At 39.5% G+C, this 21,534-nt stretch overlaps 4 protein-coding genes across 21 annotated transcripts; 3 read left to right on the top strand and 1 right to left on the bottom strand.

Annotated features, from left to right (window-relative positions):
* Positions 1–1,456: 1,456 nt before the first annotated feature.
* LOC112285822 (uncharacterized) lies at positions 1,457–4,399 on the top strand. Of its 3 annotated transcripts, none has more exons than XM_073535878.2 (4): positions 1,457–1,717; positions 1,859–1,917; positions 2,272–2,468; positions 2,717–4,399. In XM_073535878.2, exons 1-4 carry the CDS (start codon positions 1,457–1,459, stop codon positions 3,724–3,726), a joined length of 1,527 nt encoding a protein of 508 aa, XP_073391979.1. In that variant the 3' UTR covers positions 3,727–4,399. The 3 variants fall into 3 exon arrangements, with proteins under 3 accessions (XP_073391979.1, XP_024382821.1, XP_073391978.1); XM_024527053.3 differs by having other exon boundaries at positions 1,859–1,935; positions 2,272–2,452; positions 2,704–4,399; XM_073535877.2 differs by having other exon boundaries at positions 1,859–1,935.
* A 305-nt stretch (positions 4,400–4,704) lies between these two features.
* LOC112285823 (large ribosomal subunit protein uL15c) lies at positions 4,705–6,097 on the bottom strand. The gene has a single exon (XM_024527055.3). It carries the CDS (start codon positions 5,964–5,966, stop codon positions 5,175–5,177), a length of 792 nt encoding a protein of 263 aa, XP_024382823.1. The 5' UTR covers positions 5,967–6,097; the 3' UTR covers positions 4,705–5,174.
* Positions 6,098–9,576: 3,479 nt separating this feature from the next.
* Positions 9,577–13,746, top strand: LOC112285502 (uncharacterized). Of its 16 annotated transcripts, none has more exons than XM_024526394.3 (6): positions 9,577–9,701; positions 11,271–11,475; positions 11,852–12,094; positions 12,580–12,753; positions 12,972–13,256; positions 13,369–13,570. In XM_024526394.3, the coding sequence occupies exons 2-6, from the start codon at positions 11,326–11,328 to the stop codon at positions 13,447–13,449; spliced, it is 933 nt and encodes a 310-aa protein (XP_024382162.1). In that variant the 5' UTR covers positions 9,577–9,701; positions 11,271–11,325; the 3' UTR covers positions 13,450–13,570. The 16 variants fall into 16 exon arrangements, with proteins under 16 accessions (XP_024382162.1, XP_090108724.1, XP_073391964.1 ...); XM_090252598.1 differs by having other exon boundaries at positions 9,578–9,717; positions 12,583–12,753; positions 12,972–13,187; positions 13,369–13,746; XM_073535863.1 differs by having other exon boundaries at positions 9,578–9,717; positions 12,972–13,187; positions 13,369–13,746.
* Positions 13,747–16,720: 2,974 nt separating this feature from the next.
* Positions 16,721–17,660, top strand: LOC141045676 (F-box/kelch-repeat protein SKIP20-like). The gene has a single exon (XM_073535642.2). It carries the CDS (start codon positions 16,721–16,723, stop codon positions 17,018–17,020), a length of 300 nt encoding a protein of 99 aa, XP_073391743.1. The 3' UTR covers positions 17,021–17,660.
* Positions 17,661–21,534: the final 3,874 nt, after the last annotated feature.

Genomic DNA, 21,534 nt, shown 5'->3' with positions numbered 1-21,534 from the left:
TTTATAAAATAATATGTTTCATTTTTCCAAAAAAATTACATCACATTATTGAACACTTTTGTGATCTTATAATATTCCCTATGGAGCATTCAATCAAATCATGTCACATAAATGTATGAAAGTGGTCCACATAAAAACAATGTAAAGCAATAAAACAAAAAATTGATTTCAATTAGCAAAAAAATAATTGAAATGAAATTTAAAACAATGTAAATTCGTAAATCTAATTGAATTATAAATAAATATATAAATAATCATCCTAATGGTGGATTTTGTAGACCCATGAATAGAATTAAAGGGACCCACTAATTTAAGATGAATGAAAACACGTCGCGCAGATGTTCCTCATCCAAGCTTCATCCGTTCGTTCGGACGCATCAGCACCACGCCACGCCACATCAGTTATGAACGGAACAGCAACAGCCAATCAGACCCATGGGCGAGTCGCCAGCTGGACCCGCCCACCTGCCACCGTGGCGACTCGTCTCCCTTCGTCCGCTCCCGCGCCGTTACGCGCTTGCTTGCTTGCTTAAGTTCCTCGCCCCGTTGCTGTTGTTCCTGCAGCTTCGCCATCGCCACTCTCTCATGCTCTTTCGCACACACGCACCCCCTATTGTGCATCGCCATGCATGTCTCAGGCGCGTCGCGGATCTCTCAGAACCTTCGAAAATTCGGTTACGGCCTTCTTTTTGGTCTTGGAAGTCTCTTGAGCTTCAATCACTCGCTGTCGGCAATGTGTTGAAGCGAGGGTTGGAGGGGTTCTTGATTTCATTCGGGGTGGAATTGGGCCGAATTGGGACGTGAGGCTGGTATTTTGATTCATTCTACTGAATTTTTTTTCACATTTTTGTGAATTTTATATGAAATAATACAAGAGAGGCGGGATTGAAGAGGGTCGAATGTGATTGTTAGCGCAACTGAGAGTTGAGTGTCTGTTCGACGTTCCTTTGGGAGTCCTCGTGACCCGCATTACATTGTCTGTCCTGTTATTTTTGGGTGCTTTGCGCGCTCCTGTTGTACTATACCTGTACCGGATATTTTTAAAATGTGATCTTGTAAATAAGTCCAGTTGTTGGGTCTTCAGTTGATGGTCATGAGTGAAGGATTCTTTCTTTAGGTAATTTTTTGGGACCATTTCTATAGTCTGCGTCACTTTATATCTCGCTAGTTATCACAATTAGGACTCATAGATTAACGTTGAACATTGTGTTCTGGCTTGCCATCGCATTACCAGTATGCTTAGCACGTTCTGTCAAGACTTTGCTTATCATACAGATACAACATTCTTCATTTGTGGGATATTGTAGAGCTCGCTTGTACCTGGTATCTTCTGGCTTTTGCAGCATTATGAGGGTTTAGCAAGCCGGAGTATTAGTGGACTCTTGGTGTTTAAGTTGATTGAAGTGCTGCCACGGAATTCGTCTTGAAATAAGGACATGTAGTCGAGTCTAAAGAAATGGTGAATTTAACGATACGACTCAGCAAGGCAGGGGGCAATTCAGGGTTGAAAGCAGAGCAAAATTTATTGGAGGCCAATGAGGCGTCTCTTCCCTCGAAGCTAATTGGTGCGGATTTGCCTCATGCAAATGGATTAGGATTTTCGTGGTCCGACATTTGCACAGTGAATATAGTAGGATTCAAAGCGCAACGCAAATCTGGGGAGAAGGTCCACATCTGCTTGAGGTGCAATTTTCCGATTGCTGTCTATGGCCGCATGGTATAACCCTCAGCTTTCGTTCCCCCTCCCCTAAGCATAATCAACTTTCGCCATAAAACGACTTGCATTGTGACGAGGTTGCTTCATGTGTCAATTTTACACTCTGAGAATTACATGATGCTACTTGGTGATTTTCTGCAGGAACAATGCCATCACGTGTTGTGCCTTGCTTGTGCCGAAAATGATTCTACATGTTTCTTGTACGCTCTTCACCCCTGGTACTAAATCTTATCAAGTTGGGAAAGTAAAGAGCCATAAAATTCTCTAGAATAACCTCTCCTTGATTATATATAACTCTTCTTCTACGTGATGAGATGCTTGATGTTTGAGCTCTATCAAGACTGGTGCTAACGTAGCGAACAACGCCAACAACTGCTTGTAACATCAAAGTTAACCCAGTACTTTTTCTGAACGCAACTTGCTATAGAAAATTTTGGACGAGTCAGGATGCAGCTTTGAACTCTTATAGAAGGGCACCTCAAAGTGAATGTCCTCTTTCCGACGATTTGAATGGCCTCCTGCTGCTAGGTGATGATATGGATTATGGGATGCAGGTGCAAAGGAAAAGTGGCACGAATTCAGAAAGTAGATGTAAGTGTCGGCATATACATCTGCGGTGTCCCTGGCTGTCTGCGGTCTTTTGTATTGCGGCCCGATTTTGAGTGGCACATCGCCAATGACCACTCACAACCTTCTCAACCCGAATCAACAAAAATCACTCCTAATCAGCTCCAGGTACGAAGATCTGAAGGTCATCAAACTCCATTTAAGTCATATTTTTTAGAACCTTGACTGTGGACCGTGTACAATATCAGTAATCTCGCTCAACAGTCAAATCATTACGAAGGTGTAAATGCTACATCGAATGCTAAGTCAGCTAGCCCTCAAGCACCTTGTAAATTTGATTTCAATCCTTCCGCACAAGCTGGAACACGCAAATGCACAATCGGTTCCTACCTCAATGAGACATTCTGCTCAGTGTACAGATCCCACCTGAAGACGCTAGTCAATCTCAATCAGATCTCGTAATTCGAAGACGGAACTCCTCCACCAGTTTGCAAGTGATCATCCTCAAAAAAGAAGATTCACAACGGCTATCTAAAATTTCTCATCAGAATCCGCAAGTTCCTCCTATACGGTCCATTCAAAGCAGGGACGAACATATTGGCCTTTCATATTCTATTACAGGGAATGTAGATTCGAGACAGCAACAAGAACATATAAGCTGGGATTCAACTCAACAAGGACAGAAATTGAGAGACATATATAAAGTGGAGGCACATGAAGGGCAGAGCCAGAGGGACAGGAGAAGTGACACAGGCCCTTATCACTGTTTAAGGAAAAGAGAACGTGGTCGAGGGCCACGAGGTGGACATCAACCGTCGTCTCTGTCATCTTCGAAAGACCTGCCAAAGCAAAGAGAACGTGTACTGCAAGCTCAACATTGCCAACAGCCTTCAACTCTGCCACTTCCCCCGCTCTACCCTCCACCCAATCATCTTCAAAAAATTCCCACTTTCCGTGAATCTGGAGGTTGTTCTCTCCGGCTTGAATCTCACAGAGAATTTTGCTCGAGCCTAGCAATGCCTCCTCCAGGACCACCGCCAGGAGGATGGCCTGTGAATCTCATCCCGCAAGACGGATATGGCACGAATGGATGTCCCCGGAGGCCCCCTGATAGCTTCGGACATATACGGCCAATGGGTGGAATGCTACAAGATAGATATGGGCCACAAATCGGTTCCCCTAGGCCACATTTTTTACCTGAATTTGGCCACCCTAGGACCATTAAACCTCCCATCAGCATACCCAGGTTTCATGAAGGGCATCTTCCTCCTCCACCACCACCACCACCAAGGCACCTTCCTCAGCGGGCTGCTTTAATCGGTACCCGGCCAAATTTGGGGGAGTCAATTACAGACTACGGTTGGGGGCCTGGACATCCAGGCAACTTTGGTGTTCCTCGTCCAGGACAAGGTTTCCCTGGATGGTTGCCTCCTGCAAATTGATGAGCTACTCACTGTGCAAATGACGCAATCGCAAGTGTAATCAGTTTCTCAAGCAGTCAGCGAAGTTGGACAAACGCACGGAGACCGAAACTCGGACGCAACTTGTGCTACCAGGACGCCAATCCATCTCATATTCTGGTAAACTTATAAGCCAGCAAGAGGTATAATGCTGCGAAAGACGAGCAGGTGTTTCTGTAAAGTCCACTAGGGTTAAGTTGATGAAAGATGTGAACTCTCATGGAGAAACTCTAAGCCGATCTAGATTCGCGACACTATTGATGCATCGTAGCTGCCGTTCTCATCTCGTCATTGATCAACCTTACCAGAGATAAGAACTGCTAGAAATCAGTAGCTGCAGAAAATATTACCCAATGAGAAAGACTATATTGTTACACATATTTCTTGAGTAGCCTTCTCTGAGGAGAAAACCTTAGGCTGGCTACTTTGGACGTATTAATTCTATCCGTATAAGTGAGGGGCATGATGATAAAAGGCTACTCGACATAGCGCCGGAGATATCGATTTAATCTTTTTTGAAACTTGATCTAGAGAGCGTTTCTGATGCCGGAACCCGCAGAGCTTAGGAAGAACTGTACTGCGAGTATCCACTTCGTTCATATGGACTGTAAACCTAAAAGAAATTGTTCATAAGTACATAATATTGCACGACCAATACCGTACAGCGACCTTAATACGCGGATTCTGTAAGAACTCGTGAAAGGTCCTTTGCTTTTTTAGTGTACAGCATCGTCATACATTGTTTATAAATGTATCATGTAAATTTGATTGGAGAAAATTGTAGAAGAAAAAAAATTCTTTAGTAAACTGATGCAACTAATCTGATCTAATGAAAAAAATTCATGTGAATATTCTCTCTGAGAAAACAAAATCCACATTGATGTCAACGACTCATTCTTGCGACCATGAACTGCTCAAAAAGCCGCAAGTCACAAAAGAAGGCAAACCCTAAAGGCACAATAATTCAGAAGATCATTTTTTCTCAACTTGGATGTAACACATGTATGTGTGGCTACTATAACCTAAGAACAGGTATCCATTTCAACCTCATAACGAAGGATTTCAACCTGCTGCACCCTAGTCATGTATGCAGTCACGATTGCACACTATCCATCTAAACAGGGAACTTTTCGACAAATAAAACCGAATTGTGGTGGAGAATCAAAATCCAATTATGTCACTGTCGCAGAGACGGCAACGCTGTTTCTATCCAAAAGCTCACGAAGAATTGCATACAATTGTCCACCAAATTTCAAAGCAACTAAATAATGTAATCAAATGGAAACGACCTAGACCACATTGTACGTAACGAAAACTGCTCATTAATGAAACGGGTAAAAATTCTCTTTCCTACATTAGTTAACAAGAATAAAGCTATTGATAAGTAAGAGACAAAAAGTATTACGAAAAACCTCAACCATGTCTTGAATCTATGCGCTCCCCTCTCTCTTCTTGACAAAGTACGCGTCCGCACGTGCTTGGTTCTTCAAATACTGAGCAGAGAGCCACTTTTTCTTCTTAGGAAGAATTTCAAATTCACATCCGAGGGTCTCCAATTTCTCCTTAGCGGCAGCAGAAATGGCACCAGCCTTGATCTTCACCTTAAAATCAAGCTCACCATCACCAAGAATCTTCAACGGCAACTTCCGGTCCCGACCCGAGGGATTCAGCACGCGCCTCTCCTTCAATGCTTCGAGCGAAACCTCCTCACCTTCTTGAAAGCTCTCAGCGATGTCGGTCAAATTGACCGCCACGTACTTAGGCAAACCAGCTCCCATGCCTCCCGCAATCCCCCTCAGCTTCGGCAACCTCCGGTACAATGGCATTTGACCTCCTTCGAATCCCGGGCGCACGCCCGACCCCGACCTCGACTTCTGCCCTCGCATACCAAACCCGCAGCTAGCTCCCTGCCCTGCCGCAATACCACGCCCCTTCCTCTTCTGTCTGTGCCTGGACCCCGGCTGCGGCGACAAATTATTCAGCCTGAATCGCTGGTCAACCTCGCTCTCGTCCTTCTCCACGACTGCTTTCTTCCTCCCATTTGCTACGATTACAAGCCCCTTCCTAGCAAATGCCACTCTGCCACAGCTCGCTGCGGCCCTCGGCAACGACACACTCCCACTCAGAAACGAATTCTGCAGCACATGGCCTGCCGCTGAGCCAGGTTTCTGCAAGAGCGCTGTCGACGACACCGCCATGGAGGAGGACGCGAGAGCAGTCATGGCCAATTCTCTGAAGCTCAACAAAACAGCAAATTCGAAATCTGGTACCTAACTAAACACTGTCTAAAGGGGTGAGGGTGGGGGCGCCTTGAGCGTCGTCACGCTTCCACTGCCCCTGGCGTGTGAGCCTCCACAGGCTTGTCCGGTTACCGGCCCCCCTGATTTCTTCTCGCCTCATTACCGTGGATGGCTTCAGTGCCACCGTGGATAAGGCCCACCCACGTCTCGAAACTTTCTGGGGTCTCAATCCAGATGTCGAATTCGACACACTTTCGACGACTTCAAAAGTATATCATCAACTTTATTGGAATCAGCTTTTTGTCCAAACCTAGAACCATTCTTAGAACTGTGTGTGTGGTTTTAATAGAGTTAAGAATAAATTAAATTAAATTAGAGCTCAAGTTTAAGTGACCTTAACTCTTACCATGCACACATTATTTCTACTTTTATCTCAAATAAAAATTTTATAACCTGATGGGAAATACTTTGCTTGGTTATTATCATTCCTTTTAAAATTTTAAAAACACTCACAATTCTATTTTAAAATATTTTTTTGCATGTAATATGATACAAAAAGTTGGTTTGTGCAATACCAAATTACATTATATTTATTTATCTCTATAAATAACTAATGTGAGGGAAAAAATTAAAATGGGATAAATTACATAATAAGAAGTAAGGTGACATGCAGTAAAAAAAGGCTACAATTTTATAATTTTGCACCAAAAGATGTACCCAATGAGAATTCTTGCAACTTTAATTATCCCATCATTTCTTTAAAACATGAAATGATTGTGAAGATAATTTATGAACTTCTTGCCCATCATCTATTATCGGCTTTTTTTTAGCACAGTCTCATTACATGATGTAAATAATTTTATCATTAACAAAAAATTTAATCAGTCAGAATAAAATGAGTATTTTATGTTGATTATATACTCTAAACATAGAAATTTCTTTTTTAGCTTAGTGCTAAAATATCATTAGGAAATATCTGCATCCTACTTGATAAACCTTAAGATTTCATAAAACTACTCTATCCACATACCAAACTTCACATTGTCCATTTCAACATGAAAAAAATTATGATCTAAACTTATAAAAGCCCACAACATATGCATCAAACAAATCCACTTGAAGCAATAGATTTTCAAAAAAAATTAACAAAAGAGTCTGAGTTTAAATCTCTCTAAGTATTAAAATAAAAATAAATAAAATAATTAATTAATTAAGAAGAAGAAGATAGATAACGAAGAAAAATAGGGACATTCTCAGTAATTTAAGTCTCTCACTTTATCCTTGAATCATAATCACCTTGTTTGGAAAAGAAATATCAAGGTTCGTGTCTATCCACGAATTTTATTTTATTAATGAACTTCCACCACCAAAACCCTAAATCATCCAACTTAAAGAGCACAACTCCGATCCTATATCTGTTTAGGGTTCAGGGTTTAGGGCATATATACGTAATTATATATGTATGCACGTATGTATTTCCTTTTATTGTTCTCTTCCTCGCCTTCTTTTACAATTGACTTCATTCTCCATTACATCAAGCGAGAGCCACAACGTGGGTATAGTCGGGAATCGGTAAATATATTATTTTCCAGATAAAGAATCGAAACGAAAAGAAGAGAGAAAGAAAAGATTCGAGGTGGAGCATAAAGAAAAAGAAAGTTCAGGGAAAAAGAAAAAGAAAACAGGATGTCAAGGTAAAGAAGCATCGTGAATCAATCACCAACATCGCAGGCCCCATCCTCACTCACAGTTCGCCACCTCGCTCGCCTCCAATGTGCCCAACTGCTGATTGTATTAGCTTTTCTTTTGCGCTCCGAGTCTCAGAGTAGACTTGCTTTTATCATTAGAACGGATCGACTGTCACACTACATTCACAGGAACTACGCTCTGTATGATCGAAGCTAAGCGAGCCCTTCATGAAGGACCCGAGTCTCGTTATCGACATTAGGACTGTGATGTTCCTCAAAGTCGTGGTGATTCACGTTCCAACTTGCAACAAGACGAGCTCGTACTGGATTCTAACAAACTGACTTGGACACTAAAACTAGACCAAGCGTTTGCAAACAAGACTACACGAAAATACTCGACCAGTGAGAGAGCTTCATTGATACAATGACATCGTCTGGACTGATCGATGGACGGTTTGAAGCGAGCAAAGGTTGCGATCTCTTTGTTGCGAGTGTGGAACCTCCTGATTCACTGATTCTGATGCCTCGCCCAACTTGGCCGTGACTGGCAAGGCATGGATTAATGCCGAGTTATAACTGAGGCGATTGGAGGTTCTCCGATGGGAAGGCTATAGTGTTTCAATGTGGTTTCTATTAGTTGGCTTCGACTGCTGTACTAGTAAAGCGTTGATGAGTTCCAAGACCGTAATTCGAAACAAGGTTTTTAATGCGTTTCTTTGGTGATGTTTCCAACGCTGGAAATTGATGGCGATGAAATCCCATTCGATTTGTTGAATGGCGTGGACCCCAGTTTCTTTACACCTCCTGACAGAATTTGTACAGGTACAGCGTGAAAGCCCAGAAAGAAAGCTTGAGAATTGAAAGAAGTTTTATGTGATATAAAATATAAAAATAATTATGTAGCAATTACATGTTGCCAAGTACCCTTCGCTTCAAATTTGACAGCTCCTAGACATCGTCATTAATGAAAAATATTTACATCGTTTTACCTATTTCGTTTCATAAATCGGATCCTAGGCTGTGGTTTCTGCTTCTGGAAACTTTTTACTGCTAAAATTTGATATGGAATTACTGAACGAATGAGTAAAACCTACAGTTTCAACATAAAATTCAACGGTACTGGATACACGTGTTATTATTTCTTACAAAGAGTTTCTCTTTTTCACTCCCATCGTTTAAGAAAAATCTAGTGTGTTTGAGTATCGATAAGTAGAACAATGATGGAGTTTATACGAAGAAACGAAACTAAACTTATGCTTTTTTGGAAAATGAAATGAAATTGTGTGACAAGATTGGAGATTGGGAATGAAAATGTGGGAAAATGTTGACCTTCCCTCAAGGACATGTATAAATGTATGTGAAAAATTGAGTAAGTGTTTTCCAATAAGGACCATCATGGCAATGAATGGGGATGGTGCAATGTACCATGCCGGTCAAAATCAGCATTCAATCACAATCCAAGTGACAATATTCTACATAACACAAACTTTTTAAAAAATAAATTAATACTTGTTTTTCAAAAAGGTGAAAAGAATACTTTACCAAAGAAAGAATTTCCACGAGATTTTTTATTCCATTGACAAATGGTAGCAAGCACGGCAACACAAATGGGCAAAACGAAAGAAAACAATACAAAGAATGAAACAAATAATACGGAACTGGAGTCATTCTACATTCATCCACAAGCGTTATTAAGGTGCATCAAAGACGAAATTCCACTCAGAACTGTCGTGGACTCCTCACCCACGCACAGAACAGTCGAGGACCCACCCCTCCCTTTCTTAATTCCAAGCCTACCGTCCTATGTTCCCCACGCCCTCTTAAGCTCCCGGGAGTTCGCATCCAACGTTCCCTCACAAGTTCCCATCGCTGGGGGCTCGTGGAAGAAAAGCAGAAAACGAGAGAGTGGAGGAGGAAGCAGCGGAGGTGAGACTCGGCATTAAGGGGAAGGAGTTTGATCAGCTGAAGTGTGTTGTTGCGGCTGCTTGCGATCGCAGGCGCTTGGCATTAATGAGCGCAATAACTCCGTGTACGAGACCGTGAGGGTGTGAAGCCTTTTTCCATGCCAAGTCTTGTTGGTGTTGCGTAACGGTGGTGGTTGTCAGTCGATGCGACGAACGAGGCGGATTCGAGTCATGAGAGTTCCCCCCGTTGCAGTAGTAGTGCATAGGAATCTCAGCCTTGCCTGCAGTCACACTAGGTTTCTAGTTATGCCGTTGCTCATTGCCGGTGTGAGAATCCGAGAAACCTGGTGGCGCTTCAGGTTTGGTATTGAATGGGTTTTGCGTTACACTTCTCTTCTGTCGTGTAGGTGGGCGTAGTTTTAGCAGAGAATCGGTCGAACCAGGGAGGTGGATGGTGTTTGTGAGACCGTTGGGGATGCTAGTGAAGTTGGGCTTTGTTGTGTCGGGGGTGCGATTTACCCATCTCGGAGCGTAATTGTGCTCATCATACGTTTTTTTTTTTTTTTTTTTTTTTTTCTTTCTTTTTCTCTCTCTCTTGTGTTGGTTTCCGTTCAACGTTTGGTGTGCATTAGTCAGGGCGAGGTGTCACGCTTGATGTTTTCTCGGCTCGTCGTGTTAAGATCGAAGTAGGTCCTTTGGCTTGAAGGTAAGGTGTTATGGTTTACATACCTGAGTAGGAAAACTGACTGGGAAAACTTGTTTAAGGCGGGTCCTTGAGAAATACTTGGCGTTCGTGCCTTGAGACAGTGTGGTGTTTGTACGTGCAATTGATGGTTCCGGGACCGACGTTCACTTGCAAGCAGAAAATCGTGCCAGTGTACGGCATCGTATTTGCGATTGGCACTGATAGCCTTGGAAGCAACTACAATGTTGATGGAACGTTCGGTGTTCCCTTTACGATACTGATCGATCACATAAACCACTGATCCACCAAGTGAGTGGGGATATTCTGTGAAGAGTTTACCAGTCCCTGACCAGTAGATATGCAAGTTGTACAAGTTTAATTCCTCATCGGTGCGCTCAGTACAGTGAACGCATATGCGAAACATGGTGTTCAAATAGTTCAGGTCCTCTCTGCCAAGGCTTCTGGGCAGTTATCTACGCCACTGTTCGAGTTGGTCAAATGCGTTTTATGTGCGTCAGAATACGCAGATTTGGCAACTACAACGCGAAATAGATACGTTGATGTCTAAGCTGATGTATGCATGTGAGCACATCAACTTAGGCGTTTCCTTAATTCTTGGGCATAAAGCTTCACTTTCTTCTGTTCATATCGACACCACTGATGTTGTGTTGGGCTGTAACGTAGTACGTGGTCGAATGTACAAGAGTGGGTGCGAGAGACTGAGTTTGTCCTGGGGTTTTCCACAAATATGTCATTAAGCCCTCTATGCTGGAATTTGCCGTTAAATTGTGGTTGCTTGTGTGACGTAAGCGTGAAGTTTACGTTTGTAGGAATTGGCTTGCATTGTGCGGTCTTAATCTTAGCTTCTTGTCAGTTATGTAGGGGTTTATGCCCTTCTTGCCTGGGTCAGCAGCACAACGTCCGATGCTCTCGGCAGTTGTTGATCAACGTGTCACCTTGGGACCCAAGGCCGGTTTACAAATGTTTCTTTTACGACTGTGCTGTGCAGACTCACATACGCGTGAAGAGGTTTGACAACTGCAAATCCCAGTGCGCGAAGAGATATGGCAGGACATGTACAAGAAGCAGTACCTCAGCCATTGGCTGTTAAACGTGGTGCAGAGGCAGAACTAGAGCCCGCCCCAGTAGCGAAACGTCCTGCCGAAGATCCGGAACGGAATCAACACGCAAAACTCACGGACGTGACTCCTAATGTGAATATTCTCATCATTGCCTAATGTTATTGGAGGTTTCTGTTTTAAAGAGAGGGAGAAGCTTCCATGAGTTTTGTGGTTCTAATGTCCTAGTTGTAGCCATGATCACTTTGACGATTACATACTTGCTCATACCTTGGAACAAGTTGCCTGTAAGTAGCAGCAAACAGTTGCTTTCGCTCTTCGGATTATTTAGGTTACGCTTCCACTTTCTCTACGTGGGTTATATCTAATTAGAGCAAGTGTTGTAAGTTGACGGTCCAAATCCTGGTCCATTCCCACCCCTCGAAATGTAGCAATGACGAGCTTAAGGCATTTTGTTGTCGAGGTCTTCAGTTTCAGTGCTTCTCTTTTAAGTATTCGCCTAATCTTACAGGCGACCCAGAGAGAAGAGGAAAACAAGATAGAGGCATCTCCTGCAGCCCTCTCAGAAAATGGGAAACCATCTGCAGAGCATCAACACGGAAGTGGTGAGGTGGGCAATGGAAGTAATGCTGAGGACCTGCAGGCCGGTGCTCACCTGGAAGCGCAGAATGGAGAAGAGGATGCGGCAGGAAATGGGCCAAGTTCTGCCGCAGTGACCTCGCAATCGGCTACAAAGGCTGCTGCAGCTCAGGAGGTAAGAGGCATTGTCATTATCTTATACTATATTCCACAATTGTGTTCTGAAACTCTCACTTGTCCCGACGAATATGACCAACTAACAGATCGTGAGCTGGGAATGTGCCATACCTTTCAAGTTATAATGGCTATTCTGACTATTGCTTGCATTTTGAATAATAGGGTAATATAGTTTATTTGCAACTGATTATGATGCAATCCTTCCACAAGTCTAGTTCTGTGATGGAGTGATGTGCCATTGCATACGGAGGTTGAATCTGGGGAAATAAATACAGCTGTTTGTTCATCAATAATCAGACAATGTTGTATGCTTGAGCTAAAGATTTAAAGATGTGACTTTTGTTTAAGTACTTAAGAGATGCATTGTTTACATAACCAGTTAAATACTGAGAAGAGTAGAGTAGAAACTAAAACCTCAGTAACCTTAATTCGACTTGTCTTTATTATTATGTTTTTATTGAGGTTGCGGAAATTGCTGCGTAGAAGCAATTGAAATGTGAAGAAGCGCTGCCAACTCCTGTTGATGGAGCTCCAGTACACAAAAACACCATCAAGCCGGTGATCGCGGAGGCATCTGAGACAGCCTCTGCTGCAAAATCTGCAGGTGACAATATGTTAAGTGTAGAACAAGCAGCAGATACTGCACCACAAGCCCCAGTAAGTGATGCTCAATGAATCCTCACTATACTAATTCCATTAAGTACTGCTACCAAGAATGCGAATCAAGTGATAGAAGGAGGAACTATCCTAGTAGCTGAAGAATCTGCACCAATCTTTTGTGCTTGAATATTGTGTCTAATTCCAAGGGATATGTTGAGCCATCCTACAGCGGTCTTCCTTTTCCGTTAACCTTTGAATCCCATGCGTGAGTCCAGGCTTTGTCAGCTGAGGAGATCACTGAGGCAGCAACAGTGGAAAAACCTGAAGATGCGCGAACTGCTTCTGAAGCTCTTCCCGCTTTGGCAACTCCACTTCCAGCCGCAGTGTCTCCACCTCCAAAGGCCACGCCCTCTCTGACCCCTGTCGCAGGACTAGCTGGGGAGGCCGTGTGTCTTCCTCCGCTGCCCCACTCAGCGTTGGCTGAGTCTATAGTAAGCATCTCCCCTCAAGCAATGGGGAATTCAAAATCTGCATGTGTGCTCCCACCGCAGTCCACTCCGGTACTTCGAGATGGCCCATCCTTCTACAATGTCTTTGAATTGAATGGGTTCACCACGAAGAGATCGTTGCTGATGTGAAATTGTTGTTTTGGCTGGATTTGCTGGCGTACAGGAGCCTCTAGAACAGCGAGACCCAGATAGAACCACGCCACTGGTTCTGTCGGTTGGCCCAATTGCAGCACCCATGGAGTAAGAGACTATTCTTCAGGTTTTTGGCGATTTTGTTTAAAAGTGTGTGGGTTCTAGTTCTTTAGCATCACGCTCGAAAATTTTGTTTCTTTTTTATTTTTGAATTTTGATTTTTTTTTGAGATATACTGGAAGCATGAGGTCGCTTCATCGATATTCTCTAGACTGGTCGGTATGTGTGTTCAAGGATTTCTCCAATTCGATTCAAACTGCTGCGGCGTATCTTCTCCCTAAACCAATCTAATAGCTTTCACAGATTTTTGTTTGGAACACATGAATCAGAATCTGAAATTATTTTTCAACATTTGATCTTATGATTTATATTCCAAGTTCAACGTGTTATCATTGAAATTGCAAGCAAAGGAGAAAACGTTTACCATGTCCACGCTTTTGTTTTACGTATATGTAGTAAAGCTTTTTGTATTTATACTAATACCATATTCGTTCTCCGACACTCGCTCTGTAAAAACCTTTGAAATTCCCATAAGCACAATCTGAAAGTATTACCACTGTTCTTGTAGTTTACAACATGTAAATGACTTGTAAAATACGTGATGTGAAGTATTCATAGCTTTTCGAGTATGGGGGGCCGTCTGATGAGTAAATGCTTGTTTCGAAAATGTATTTGTATATGCCCCAATTTCATCGAATCTTTTCTAACCAGAATCCTAACTGAAATTCTATATCTTGTTCCGTTTGATAATCTGTCTTCATTACTGTTCTTAATTCTCTCACCCACATCAAGTTCTTCATTTTTAGCATCCTAGCCTTCGAATTGACTGGACTAAAAACCGTGCAAGTGCAGAGCGGTGAAAGGGCAATAAGCACTAACTGTCGTGACAGCACTTCGAATGCCTCAAGAATCTCTAGTCTTCCGATTCCGTAACCAACCGTACAATCCAATTTCTAAAACACACATTAAATAGTACAATCTGCATGCATGAAGTTCTAGCCTAACGTTGTGTCAACACCACTTGAGCTGCTTTCTGAAGATGCAGCGAAATAGTTCAGAGCTGATGCTCATGCACCTGCCATGGAATGAAGGCTTCTCGGCTTGTTCTCATACCCAAATGAATATGTCTGATTTGTGTCCTCCCAAGTTGATTTTTTTCGCCACTAGTAGCAGCCGAGATCAATAACTTACTGGTAGGTTTCATCCCTTCGGAGCTCCTTTGAGACATGCGCCAAACTTCTAATGATACAATGATATGTCCGTTAGAGACATTGTTTTTTGCAGGTCAATCGTGCAAGGAGATGTTGCTTAACACCTTGTCCAGTGAGGTTGTGTGATATCGTGCAAAAATCCTCATCGTGCCGGATGTCGTTTTGTTTTTAGCCTTGTGGCCGCATAATTTAGGGCCAATTGTCATGGGGAATCAATTTTATAATGCATAAATAAGAGAAAGACCATCGTGAGTGTATATCTATATATATATCTATAGAAAATAACTGTAGGAGAATAAAGTTTTTTAGTATCCAACAATTTTGTTAAATACGTATAATTTAACAAGAAAAGACTAATTTAAATGGCAACAAAAGATGATTGAGAGAAAAGATCAATTTTTTGTTCCATTCATATTATTGTATCAATAAACCTAGTAATATTACTAAATCCTGTCTAAAATATATGTTGTATATACAACTTTCAAACTTGACTGATAAGGATATAATGAACCTTGAAACAATATTAGTTTTTACTTTGGCAATATATATATATATATATATATATAATAATTCAGAAATAAACATACAGAATTTTGATTTGATTTGATTTAATTTTTTTATAAAGTACAGCCCAATTCCTTATATTGTATTAATTCAAATAATTTTTAAATATAGAACCCTACTTTTTGTCTTTCCAATATTCATGATAGATTTACCCTACAAAATATATTGTTGAAAAATTGTACTAATCATGTATATCAGTATTACAAATTTCAACATAACATTGTTCATAAAACAGAAAATTAAAAATACATTAAAAATACTGATAATAGTTCAAAAGAGTTATCAAAAGTTTGATCTCTATTCTAAGTTGCATTATATATATATATATATATATATATATATATTTCATTAGTACTCGATGCCTTTGATGTAGGATACATATGAAGAATGATGCTATTTTAATGGCATAATCAAAACTAATATCAAAATCACACCTCATTAATAAATAGTATTATTGCTCAGAAAAACAGATATTGTCTACCAAAATAACTAATTCATGAACACACCAAATCATTTTGTACAGGGAATGTAATTGCATGACCTTATTATATTATTATTATTAAGAAATAAAAAATAATTTATTATCCAATTTTGATGGCTTTATACACACAAACGTGCACTTGCATAATCTTTCTTAAATCTAAAGTTGTTTTCAAATTGTCACATGGCCAAAAAAAGATTACTTTTACATATTTTGAGTGTTTAAAAAGTTTGAATACAGAGTTTTTGGTTCTTAATGGACACAGAAGCAACACGAAGCTCATCTTTAATCTTACTATTTATTTTTAACAATATTTAATATTTAATATTTTTTTTGTATTTGTTTGTTTTTTAAATATTAATTTTTTTCTTTAATCAAAATAATACACTAACTTCAACACAAACACACACACACAAACCCACATACATGTAATAGTTCTAAATATTCATTTTTCTTCAATGCATTGTTCTAATGTTTCTCATTCTTGCGTTAATTCTGTGGTCCTTTCTCCATTAACAAAAGAATACCACTTCATGTTTTCCATTGTTGAACAAAAAGAGAAAGCAAAAGAAATATACAAAAAACGTAGACTCCACAGTGAAAGTTCCGGCCATGGCCAGAAGCGCCATAGCCAGCCCTCACGGGAATTAGGGTTTGTCGTTGCTCAATCCCAGTTCGCATGCATGGCTTCGAAATTGCATCAAATTCCATGCTTTGCGATCTTGCTCTTGCGGACATGAAGCTCCTCGCAGCTTTGGGAGGTGAAGAGCTGATGACCCACGCCGAGATTCTCTTCTAGTTGCGACGTAACCACACGCCAGACCTGGTCGTCTACTTATCCCAAAAGCGCGTGCAATTTATAGTTTCGTGGTCTCGCAGTTGGTTCTTCATGCATGCCGTGCATGTATTCTTGTCCGCATGTTGGAACCGTAGTCTTATCTCGGGATGTTTTCGTCCGTGTTTAGAACAACTTCGTCGTTTCGTTGAGTAATTCAGTCTTGTGGGAGACACTTCGATCCGTCTACATTTTCAGCTTCAGCTCCTGGACATGGTAGCGAGGGGCAGACATGTCCAGCACGAGATCCTTCTTTGCGTGCGCGGCAGTGGGAGATTCTGTCTTCGTGGCCGGAGGCCACGATAACACAAGACTGGCGCTTGCATCTGCTGAGCGATACGACCTAGCGAGCAATACCTGGGAGACGCTCCCGAGGATGCACATAGTCCGAGACGAGTGCGTAGGAGCCGTGTTGGAGCCGTGTTGGCAGGGAAATTCTCTGCCATCAGTGGGTACCAGACAGCGACGCAGTGCAAGTATGTCAAGAGCGTCGAGATCTACGACTCCATCAATCGGACCTAGCTACAGATAGACAACATGATCGACTCCAGCCCGGCTGTGATTGTGGGCGCCTCGGGGTGCCTCTACGCTTTCCAGGAGCGAAGGCTTCTCGTCCACTGCCCCAAGAGCAACGAGTGGCAATTCCTGGACAAGCTACCCAAGGGCGATGAAGGTATCTCGCCGCCGTTGTGTATCACCTCAAATGGCTCCAGACTTGTGGTAACAGGAACTTGCAACGCCGATGAGGACAGCCACAGGATGTATTGGTACCACTTGCCTGCGGCAGAGTCGTGCGAGGGTCCGCGACGCAGAGGCATCTGGGAAGCATTGCCTGTAGATATCCAGTTTCTGGGCCTCACTCACGCATCGTGCATTGTCGAAGTGTAAGGATGTAGGAAAAGGCCGCCTCACAGTTGCCACCGACTGATGTGTCGCGCTTCGATGCGGCGTCAACAAGCGCGTTGCATCGATCTCCTTTCTGCACTTCGCATCTGTCGGTAGTATTCGGTGACCATCGTTACTACCGCCGCAGCGCCAGCGGCAGCGGTGGACGCAAAGTTCGGCTTCAAGTTGCATCTGTTTATCTGCTGGCAAAGTGAGTTCTTTCTTACAAAAAAGAATTATGTATATATTTTGTAAAGAACATCAAAGCGTTATTTGATTTTTGGTTACTTTTATTCTTTTTAAATGAATGGTAGAAGCTTGAGTTTTGTCTTAGTTGGAAGGATGAAAGAAATTAAAGGAGTTGTTACTTTGCTGAATGGATAGTTTGTAAAACAATATGGAAATGTAAAGAAAAAGTATGAAATGTATGACATGTATTAGAAATGCTGTTCATTGAAGCAAGGACATCATAAAGGTTGTAATTACATTTCTTTTAGTTTTTGGTTATTTTCAAGAGTTTTGTAAGTTCGTCAAATATATCCAGTGTTGTGTATGGATCTACCATGCTTTCATAGCAACTTCAATCAACTCTAATTGTAATCCCATGCAATCATAGACAACCTAAACAAAGTCTTCAAGAAGTTCCAAGATATCCTAAATACACCCTATTAATCCTAGAGAAATTCTATATATATCCTATCAAATCCTAATTAACCTTTGAACAATCCTTGGATAAATCCTAAGGATTCTAATTGAACAATATAAAAGTCCTAATCCTAACAAATTCATAACTAAATCTTAATTAAATTCATATTAATCTTAATTAAATTCATATTAATCTTAATTAAACTTAAATAGACCTATCAACATATTAAAACCTTAGTAACTTTTTAATCAACTATTGAATTTGCTTTAAACTTGTGTACCTTGAATGTCATAATTGACAACAAGTTTGAAAAATTGAAAAGAATTGTACTTATAAATTGAGAGAAAATACAAATAAATTGATGGAGTGTTGAATAGTTTTTTTCTCCAACCTTAATATTGAATCCTATTGTAGAGTTCTACTTCTTGTACTCTTAATATTTTTCCAAACTTTGGATAGATATTAGAATTCATGTTAGTTACTATGCTCCAAAATTCTACTTTGATCCAACTACAAAATTGTTGCAAATCTTTGTTATCTTTGCTCACCTTCAAACTACCAACTACTAATATTCTATTATACTTAGAATCTAATAATTTTAATTCTCATCAACCAACAAAGCTTAAATTCACATAAAAATTCATAAAAAGTATGTGAAAAAATCCAAAGAATTTTACTTATGGATCTACAAAAGAATTGTAAAATTTCCTAAAACATAAACTCTACCTTATTTCATAATGCAAAGTTATCTAAATCAAATCTTGACTTTGTAAAGCTTACACAAATTCTATACAAATTCAATTTCTTCCAAGTAATATAAGTAGAATCTTTTTTAAATTTGATCTTTAACTCCACCCTTTGATCAACAAAAGAACATTGCTTTTGTCATAGGCATGTGGTTCTATGCCTCAAGCTTTGGTTTGAATCCTAGTTACAAAGAATCATCTTTAAATATTCATCAAAATATTTCTTTAAAAATTTGTTTTTAGAAATTATCTTTGATTTTTACTTGAAAATCTCTTTAGTAGTTTTTTGTCTAATCTACCTTGCCTTATTTTGTTTATGGTCCTACAAAGTAAGTGGAAGCTCATTTTTTAAAAGTGATAAAATAGATATTAACTTTATTACTTCTTATTCTCTTTTATCTAAGACTTGTAAAGAAATTCATTAATTGATCTCCAATTAGGCATGTCCCAAATAAAGATCTTCATTTATTCTTTTATTTAATTGTTGTTGTATAACAACAACTAACAACAACTTAGAGGTTGATGAGATGAAGTTGATGCACATTGTTCTAAATCAATTGCTTTGGATTTGGTCTACTCTTGTCTAAATCTTTGGCTTTGATCTTGTAAAGACTCTTCTTTCTACGTATACCAACATAGTCTTATAAATGTAGGCTAAAGAATTGTGGAAGTAGGGATATAATGATGAAGTAAAAGAAGAAGTTATGTTGATTACAAGGTACTGCTCAAAATATGGCAATATTTGTAGAAGTTGGCATGCGAATATATACAAATAAATAACATTATATAATTCTAGCTCAACCTTGGTATTTGGATACACATCCTAAACTTGTTATTCACCACAGTATTACAATAGAAGCAATACTATAAGACATGGTCATTGACCACTTTGCATGATATGCATCTTAATTGTAATAACCAAGAAAGAATCAAGTTGGCTAAGAAGTTATATTTCTATGCAAGAACCAAATACATAGAAAAGAAAGAAATGAAAAAAAAAAAAAAAAAAAAAAAAAAACCATTTTATTCAAAAGTGCATATTAAAAGAATAACTAAAACTTAAGTATATTCAAATAGAATAACAATTGGTTAATGTAATTACTAAAGACTTAGGTGCAATTTTTTTTAAATACTTTAAGAAACTATTGGCATCAAGAGACTTATTAATGTTTTCTCAGCAATATAATTGTACTTCATGAGAAAATATTGAAATGCACAAATATTTACCTTGTATTTTTTTAATACATTCATATTTCTTTTTCATACATCTTGTCTACTTGAGATAAAGCTAAGCACAACCACTTTTTGGTAGTATCACTTTTAGGTTGTATCACTTCTAGATAGTATTATTTTGAAATAACATCAATTTGTGACCATATTTTGATTATGCATAATCATCTAATGTAATTAAATCCTCAATAAAATTATTAAAAATAATATTATTTTCTATTCATAATTTTGAGGCAATTGCAATTGCGATGATGTACTTGTAATGTATACAATGTGCTTAGACCAAACTGCTTATTCACCCCATGGTTCATGTTTCTAAGATAATATCCTTTAATAATTTTGTTTGTTGACATTTTTGATCTAAAATTCTTTATACATATTTATATTAGTAGATGCCTATCCACTTCAAGTCTCAAAGTTTGGAGATGGTACAAAATTAATCCTAAGTAGACATTAGAAGGTTCATTTTTTGCAATGAATTCTTATCTAATTCTATGGCTTTAGACATGGGACAAATCTTAAAAGATAAAAATTTGCTTCATTTGTTTCTATTGCAATAATGAATGTTCTACTTACTATAACTTAAAATTTTGACTTGAATAATATATGAAATTGGATAAAAAAAATCAACTATGCAAAGTCTTTGTAATTAATAACTTCTAAATGGAAATAATAAAAATAAAAATAATTTAATGGCTAAAAATCTCTATTCTTTAAGAAAAAAACTTCCAAAAAATATTAATTTAAACATTGAGTATGAAGTTTATCAATACAATTTATGACATATTATCTATAAAGATTATAACATTTGGCTCTACAATGTATAATTCCATGACTAAAACCAATTATGCAATTTGAAGTATTTAAAATATTTTATTTTTGTAAATTCTTTTGAATTTTGAAATGATATCAATACAAATGCAAAGAAAGAAACTCCAAATTTCTTGACATTATTTTTGAAAAGGATAACATCACAAGATACGAGAATGAAGTGCTTGTTGGAATAATAGTAGTAGTCAATGAGAACATAAGCAGAGTATGCCCCATGAGCTCTTGAAACTGCTTCCGATGACGTGGTCGATCGATTCAAAGCAAACATTTGGTCTCGAGAGTCAACATTGAGTAGCACGCGGAAAGCTCGAGTGGAAGCAGAAGATCTGCAATAAACTCAATTACCATGACATGTTCCAGTATAATTGCATCAATAATCCGACGAAGAATAGCGATAACAAAGACCAGGTTTCTCATCGTCGATTGAGAATTCGTGACAATGATTCCGGATATTGTCTCCTCAATGCATGGTCGAAAGTTGTTTGAGCAACATTGTGGTGGATGCTACGATGGTACCCAGTTTAAGCTCTGTTAACAATTCTGGTTAGTTTCAGAAAACCTCGTAATCACTATAATTTTAGCGCTCACCAGGATTTAGGATCCAGGTGAACTAGCAGACGTGGTTTTCTGTATCAAGCTCTAACACTTCCTCGAGCTGTTCCTTACCAGCAGCTGAAGTGATAAACTCATTATTCATTTTCCTGGTAT

Source organism: Physcomitrium patens, chromosome 8 (genome assembly GCF_059467195.1).
Source record: "Physcomitrium patens ecotype Gransden chromosome 8, ASM5946719v1, whole genome shotgun sequence".
Lineage (NCBI taxonomy): Eukaryota > Viridiplantae > Streptophyta > Bryopsida > Funariales > Funariaceae > Physcomitrium > Physcomitrium patens.
Note: the sequence above shows the minus strand (reverse complement) of the source record. Positions and strands in the feature narration are given on the sequence as shown.